Here is an 8,186-nt window from a genome sequence, read left to right as displayed (position 1 = left end):
CCCCCCCCCCCCCCCCCCCCCTTTAAAAAAAAAAAAAAAAAAAAAAAGCAGCGAGGATACGAGGAGCATACAGTCGAGCCATGGCTGCACGGGAGGAAGGAGAGGTTTTGCACAGTAAAATAAGGCACCACGACGGAGCTGGGAGTGTAAACAGCTCAGAGGGCTTCAGGAACGGCTATGTGAAGAGCTGCGTCACCCCTCTCAAACAGGACCATCAGAGGGGCTTTTTGTTCAACGTGTGCAGGTTTTGCAACGAAGACGTACTTAATTCAAAATTGTTAAAGGTCTCTGCCCTGTACGTCGGCGCGTTTGTGATCTTCGCGCTTTCTTTTCTCATTTCTAGGAGCTTGCAAAGTGACTCGCTCTGGGATTTGCGGACTTTTCTGTCGGGCTTCTCCCAGTCCATCAGTCCTCTGTTCAGCATAGGATGTGCGTTCTTCTTTCTAACGTTTTACCTGAGGAGGAAAAAGAAGGAGAGCAGCAAATGTTGGCTCGTGTCACTGCCAGCATCGTGTTACCTCGGGGATTTTTTGGTTTTGCGGTTTTTGCAATGGGGAGAGGACCAACACCAGATGCAAATGGTGGGCAGGTTGTTATTCGTGTTGGGATGTGTGGGTCTGCTCACCCTGATCCCCACTCTCAAACTCAAACACAGTGTTCTTATACTGGTGTTCGCCAGCGTTGTGTGGCTGGTTTCTTTCACAAGTTTGAGCGGTCTGCCCGCACTGCTCAGACCGCTCTTCGCCTGCTTTGCGGGGGTTTCTGGATCCCTGCTGGGGCTCTGCTTTGACCGCTACTACCCGTCGAGGGAAGCGCCGAGTGGGATTTCCACCGCGGAGGAAAAGGTCCCTGTGATCAGACCTAGGAGAAGGTCCAGTTGTGTTTCACTGGGGGAAACGTCGACCAGCTATTATGGCAGTTGTAAAATGCCTCGCAGACCTTCGTTGCCCTGTATATCCAGAGAACAGGTAGGTCCCAGTCAGTCTGTTGTTGTAGTTCAAAAAGTAGGCCCACTGATCATCCACAGCTGCCCCGAGTACACATGTGCATCAGAGGAGGAAAACACTCGTGAAAAAAGCAACACACACACACAAAGCAAATCAGACTACAGAGAAAAAAAACATCCCCTCTCACTGAACAAAATGTGTTCTCCAAATGAGCTGTCCAACATCAGATATTTAATAAGTAAATATAAGTATAAGATTATTATAAACTATGCTTTCTCGAAGGCAATCTGACAATATTTTTTGCAGTGTATCATACAGGCCTGTATGTTTGTTTTTTGTTTTTTTTTATAAATATAGAGCAATGGCTTTGTCCATATTCCCTTTTTAAAATGAACATTTCAGCATAAAAGCCACACTAAAATGTCTATTTATAGCCTATAAACAATAAAATATCAACATTCAACATGCAAGTGTGTGCAGCCTGCTCGCCTGCAACACTTCCTGTCATCATGACACCAGTAATGTTTATCTAAATTTTTCCTAGGGAGCATATTCATTTAAAAAGTCCATACGCTACATAAATCAATGAAATGTGAGTGTCCATCTGCATCCTGCAGCCAGAGGAACAACACAACCAGCAGCATAGCAAGTGATGTGGCCTTCGGTTCCATCTGACTGTAGCAGTCAACAAAACAATGGGATGGTGAGCACACGCAGGGATTATTCAGTGTTCACAGTCCACATTCAGTGTGTGTCTTCTTGTTTTTGTTTGCTTGTATACACACGCCTCTACAAGCTGTATAAAACCAGTCTGTTTACATACAGTAGCTAACAGGTCCACCTCAAAGTGATGCTCCTCACTACTTTTGCTTTAGTTTTGTAAACCAATACACCTATATCGAGTGGTATCCATTCAAAATGAAGACTATCATGTTGCGTACAACATGTTGTGGACAAAAGGAGCTGATGCAAGCTTTTGCTTTAATTTGTATGTAAACAGTGTTGACAGAATGGTCACATTATTGTCAGTAGTATCCTAAAACTGTATTTACAAACAAAAAAAATGCTGTTTATTTTTTTTAAGTGGATGCCAAGACATCAGCTCACACGCATTGTTGTTGTGTCCTTCAGGCTTTGTTGGAACTGATAACAGAACTAAAAATGTATATCCAGCGTGTCTCAGTTGTGCAATTTCCAGCAGTTGTTTTTCACTTCATTGTGTTTTAGACTATTAGCAGATTAGCAGTCACATTGAGTTAGGCCTTAAACAGTGCATGAAAACTAAAATAGAAAAACAGGTTGGCTCATTCAGGAGCCCGTTTGAATATGAGCACAGGCTATTGTTTGACTTGACAATTGTTTGACGCCATCACTACGCTTTAATCTGTGTTACTGAAAATTAGTGAGAATAATAATAAAATATGGAGGCTGGGATATTTTTTTTTAAGCAAGTTTTGTGATGGAAGCCAACCTTTTTAACCTTTATAAGGATGTTGCTCCAACATTATTTACAGAAAATGTGTGATTTATTAAACCAAAAAAAAAAAAAATATATGAGTATATATGTATATATGTATACCAATTTGACTCAGTTCACATCCATTGTAGCCCGCAACCTAAAACGTACTTCAGTGATGACATATTCAGAGACTTGAAACTGTCTGGTCTTGAGTAAAACTGAATTGCTCCCCCTTTGTGTGCCACAGTTAGTTTTCCGGTCTCAATGTAGGTAGGTGTCTAAAGCTTGTGGTACACTCACAGTACTACACTCACCTACATCATTTTCTGTTTGATTACTTGCATGAAAAAATCTTGTATCTTTTAATTGGTAATGATTTCTTTAATTCATTTTTTATTATTATTTATTTTTAGCACGTTATTTGCCTGCCCCACATCCCCAAAATAGTTTATTTAACTTATTTTATGCCGTGTAAAATCACATGAGCATGAATTTAAAGACAGAGATGTGGAAAATGTGTGAAAAGAATAACAAAAAGTTACACCAAAGTGGTGAGTGAAATGTATATTGCAGTGCCATCTTATCAGCTGGGTATCTGACATCCATTGCAATGTATACTGGGTGAAAAGATAACCAGAATTGCAGGCATATGTTATCGCCTGCGTCATCATCAGACTGTCCTTAAAGACATGTTTGGTCGCCTCTCTGCCAGTAAAGTCAAGTTTTTCTTAGTAAGTAAATAGGACAAACAACATAAATGCCTGTGAAATGCCACTCAGGTGAATTAAAGTCTGAATTGCCCGTTAGTTTTGAATGTGGGGGTGAATGTGTCAGCCCTGTGATGCAGCTTACTGGCAACCTGTCTGGGGTGTTGTGCCCAGAGCATGCTGGGATAGATCTCACTTACTGAGGCCTAAAGTCTTTGCTATATAGCCCATAATGTAAGGAACTGTCATAGATGTGTATCTACTAAAAATGCTGTTTTCCTCTTTCTCAAGATTTTTTGTTTTGAATGTTAGCTGCTGACGGCAGAAAAGACATTTCCTTTGCTGGGTGTGATAATCAGGAATAATCAGTGAAGGAGAGCTGTAAACTGAGCACAAGAAATAATCTTTTGAAGTTTAACATCTCCATGTATGAGTGATTTTATAAAAACAAAACGAAAAAAACCCTGACAGTTTCTGCGTCAGAGGCAGGGAAAATAAAAAGGCACAAAGCAAGACTTTGAAAGGAGTCACTCAGGGTTCACTGGTGATGTCACACATGTTTTTCATTTTCACACATTTTACACACAAAACTAATAGAGCGAGAGACCGGCGCTTCCCTCTCCTCTCTTCTCGCTCGGCGCGCACCTTCTGTGTTCTGAGAGGGTCATTGGTTTTCCTGTCTTTCAGCAAGGCAGGAAGGTGCAGCAACACATGGTTGTATATACAGTAAGTTAGGGTTATGGTAAAAGATATCATATTGCCATTAAAATAATAAACAATTTTTGTGGAAATTATCATTTTTCCATCACACATTTAATCGTCAATGAAAAAACAAAATCCTGACAATGTGACATTTTTTGGGGGATCTGTACCAAATGTGTTTGTGATGTGTTAACAAACATAAATAAAAACTGGAGAACTAGATTTGTAGGTCAGGGCCGTCTCTGCAGAACTACAGTACTTCATTTTAATGCTGTTTGTCACACATTTTACCTTCATCAACAAATTGCAGCTTCTAAGATTTGCATATTGCGATTTTTGATAATATTTTCATGAATTGTGCACACACATCACCTTGGAACAATGGTTGGGTAGAGTTTTTTTTTGCATCATATAGATAAAAGGGAAGTCGTTTTGGTCAGAAAACACAAAAGTGCAAACTGAAGCCGGTAAACTAGATATTAAGAAAACATAGAAATCATTGTCACAATTTTCAAACCATCCTCAGCATTTTTTTATTTATCATTTAACGACATAGTTATGGAGAAATAAACCCCAAATAAAGGTCTGTACAGTTTATCCAACGTCTTTAATTTGTGTCCTATTATGAGGGTAACTACAGCAACACTACGCTATATAACTAACCGATAACTTACTGGTGAAAAGGACCTAACCAGGAGTTAAAGTCATTCCCAACAAACTTTAATAAATGGATAATAACGTAAACACAGCTTTCCTATTTACCTGCAGTACACTTCGAGGTGTCCTAATACAGAAAATAATGGCGGAAATGCCAGTAGACGCCTTTACATCGTTAAGTTCTTTGCTTCCATTTCACGTATGTATTTGATATATTGTGACACTGATGTTTTGAGACTCGGCTATGTACTGTGTTACATCTGAGGGCTACATCATCAGGTACTTTAGCAAAATTAGAAAGCTGCATTAATGTTTCTATAATTTAGATTTCTACCCATCATGAGAATCCTTCTAACATTTTCTATTCATGTTGGAACCATCTGATGTGTGAGATGTCTTAAATATTCTTTAGTTCTTGTTTCGGACGATGTGCCCCATAGTGAGAGTTGTGCCATCAGACACCGAGTATACATATGTCCAACATTTCTGTGATCAAAATGTTGGTATTTTAAACATTTTGCTTGTTTTTATTTGTTAGGCTTCTCATTTGTCATTTACACTAGGCTATATTAGAGCTGCAATAATGCACGTAAGAAGCTGAGTGACACACAAGTACGAATATTTTATTTAAACATTCAGGGTTTCACATGTTTTGTCTTGTTTTTTATTTCTTCACCCACCAGAAGTAATTGCAGACAGAACCCCGAACCACCTAAAGGTATTATTTGGTGTTCTAACACCAGAAGTTAATTAACAGTTGCTAATTGTGTATCCTTACTGTGTGCACTGTGTAGACAAAGTGAAAAACATTAGCCTACACTGCATGGAGTAGTTTCTGGCAACTCGTGGCGCTATAGAGGAAAACTTTGATTATTCATATTATTTGTCTTTGGACTGCACAAACGCCAAAGATATTCATCATTTAGGCTAATAAGATTAATTTAGCTTCTACGTTTAATTTTTTTTAGAACATTCTACTTTGTAGCTTGACCTGCCAAATATGTCTACCTACAGTCTGGCCATGTCTTTTAAAATGAAAGTGAAAAGTGTCACACAATCCTGCATATTAACAGTTTGGGGGTGGTAATGTGTCCTAAAGATTAGCTATGTGCCAATAAATGTATAAATAAAACATTTTTAAAAATCTACTTTGCAGGTATTTAATAAAGTAGGACATACATCCAAATAGAATCATATGTGCAGTATATTTTACTTCAAAACACTGAATGTAAACACAACTAAGTTTGTTTAGAAGAGAACACCTTTAAGTTTACAAGTATACAGAGGTGAAGATAAATGAGTGGAAGGTGTCTAATTCAAGAACTTGACAGTTCTCTTAAAAACAGATGTCTCTAAAATGTCTTCCTGAAACCAAATGACAGAAAACCATACGGACTTAAATAGGAAATGGACACACTGGTACGATAAATGTTTGGATCTACCTAAATAATCAAAATTTTCCTTCAGCCCATCCCATTTGTTTCAGCAAACTAGTATTCTTTTTATTTGTATATTACCACGGACCATGAGCTTTTTCAGAGTTACAAACGAGTGCTACATCTTACAGCAAATATCAACACGCTGTACAGCTTCATTAAGTGCGGTTACATGGACAAGAGAGATTCCAACTTAACCGTTTACATGGACGCTAAATAAAGTGATCCGATAAAATGTGCCTTTACATGCCCAAAAACATTTAATCCGAATATAACTTTTGACATTCGCAAATGGCTTCTCCTGCTGTTAAGCGTTAAATCGGAGAAGAAGAAAGAGTGGTTTTGCCACATTCACTTCACCTAATGTAAATGTAAGCTATTTTAGTGAAATGCTATGGAGTGAATTTAAACAGTTAAGCAGCCTATATGTCTAGGGATTTTTTTGTGGACGTTAGAAAATGGAAGGAGTGTATCTGTAATGCTGCTGATAATGCTGGAAACAATAAAAAGTAGATTGTCTTGGTGCAGACTATGGAGCCTCTGTGTTATTATTTTATAACCCTATAAAAGTATGTGCACAAGTCATAACCCTCCACTACATTACCCCCTAGTAGGGAGAACATGCGCACAATAAATATATATATTCCAAACAGATTGAAACGATCGGATCAAGTGCTATTAGGTGCTAATATTTTCCTTTTGAACGGATTATTAAAGGTTTACACCACCACAATAAAAATTAGGCTATCGAATAACATAAATTCTTAATCATTTAACGATTGATTTAACGATGTGCATCACGTCCATATTGACAAAAGTAGCTTAGAACTCGCTCAAGTGTGCGACCCAGTGGGCTCTAAGAGGTTTTATACATCCAAAGCATTTCTATAAAATCTATACAAAGCATCTAATTGAGACCAGCGCTTATTTGTCAAAACGTGTACAGCAGGTGCTGCTGCTTTTAATTGAAGTTTTAATGTATTCCAGTTATTGGTGGAATATTAGGGTCCATTTAAACACAGCTATTGATCACATAGATTTAGAAGACTTAATTCAAATTCAGCAAATGTCACCAGATACGTACAGATTTTTTTAACACCAGTGTTGGATACACACATGCCAATCAGGCATTGCTCCATGATGCTTCTTTAGTCATTGTTATTTCTTAAAATATTTATATTTTTTTTATATTAGGACAAGCTTATGAAAATATTTTTAACCTTGGCGAGGCCTAACAGTGCGTCATAAAATATTTTCTTTGACACTCTGTCACTATGGCATTAAATCATCTTGTGTCAACATCAACTTCTTCTAAATGGAATTGAACAACCCTGTACAATTATTATCTGTTTGTGATCTTAAAGCGAGAACCAAGCAAAAATGCAAATAAGCGTTGGTTATGTACAGACTTACTCATTCAACATGTCATGTTATGGTCACTCATTTTTCTTAAAGGTCAGTTTCTTAGTTTTCTTTGCTTGTACGTGATGTTGCGTTGGTGCGATCCTTAAACGTGCCAGACTGACCGATGGAAGGAAAACACCTCCTGGTTGCTGCCATTTTAGAGTCTTTGTACACAATGTATTGAAACAATGTTAAGACTGCTCAATTAGAAATCATAAAGCAGGACACATGTTTCTATCTACCACATTTTCACATGAAAACAGAAGACCACACTTTAAACACATGCATTGTTGGAGATAACATTGTCTCATTTAGCCTGTTCCAGTTACTGTTAATCTTTGCTCTGATGATTTCCAGTCTCATTTTTCTGTTTTAACTCAAAACCTCTTGCACAACCAAAGCTTTATGAATTGGACTGCAAGTACCAGGGGTCAGGCTCACTGAATCCTAGGTTTATTGCATTAACTGCGTTGTGCTATTGTGTTAAATTCTTCTTCAATAGAAAACCTAAATAGGTCAGTGAATTGTGTAATTGTGACACTGAGAATGAGTGCTGTAAAACTGTATTCGCTAATTTTATTGCAAGATTATTCTTGCACTTTGTGATGTTCAAAGTGACAAATTGAGAATTTGGTAAACACTATCTGTAAGTGAGAAATATAAGTGCTAATTATCTGCTGAATATTTGGGTGTGTGTGCTTAAAATTTATTTATTACAAAGGACTGTTTTCCGAAACAGTTTTATCATCCAACCTAAATGGCAACCTGTTTTTCCCCAAAATTATATCAGCATGTGTCTCTGAGAGCCAGTTAGGTTTTTTGAGATGAAGAGAATAAAGTGGAGATAATATTTTTGAGGTAGGATTATTGTATT

At 37.8% G+C, this 8,186-nt stretch overlaps 1 protein-coding gene across 2 annotated transcripts in view; it reads left to right on the top strand.

Moving 5' to 3' along the window:
* Positions 1-25: 25 nt before the first annotated feature.
* Positions 26-8,186, top strand: part of pde3b (phosphodiesterase 3B) — a 46,542-nt gene continuing 38,381 nt past the window's right edge. Inside the window, exon 1 of one of the 2 annotated variants that reach the window (XM_035682521.1) lies at positions 26-968. In XM_035682521.1, coding sequence (XP_035538414.1) covers positions 81-968 — 888 coding nt within the window. In that variant the 5' untranslated portion in view covers positions 26-80. The remainder of the gene's footprint in view (positions 969-8,186) is intronic. The other variant, XM_035682520.1, reaches the window with a different exon arrangement.

This window comes from Morone saxatilis, unplaced genomic scaffold (assembly GCF_004916995.1).
Source record: "Morone saxatilis isolate NCDOM2014 unplaced genomic scaffold, NCSU_SB_2.0 Contig11, whole genome shotgun sequence".
In the NCBI taxonomy this organism is placed as follows: domain Eukaryota; kingdom Metazoa; phylum Chordata; class Actinopteri; family Moronidae; genus Morone; species Morone saxatilis.
The sequence above is the reverse complement of the archived record's forward strand: the minus strand, read 5'-3'. Positions and strand labels throughout refer to the sequence as shown.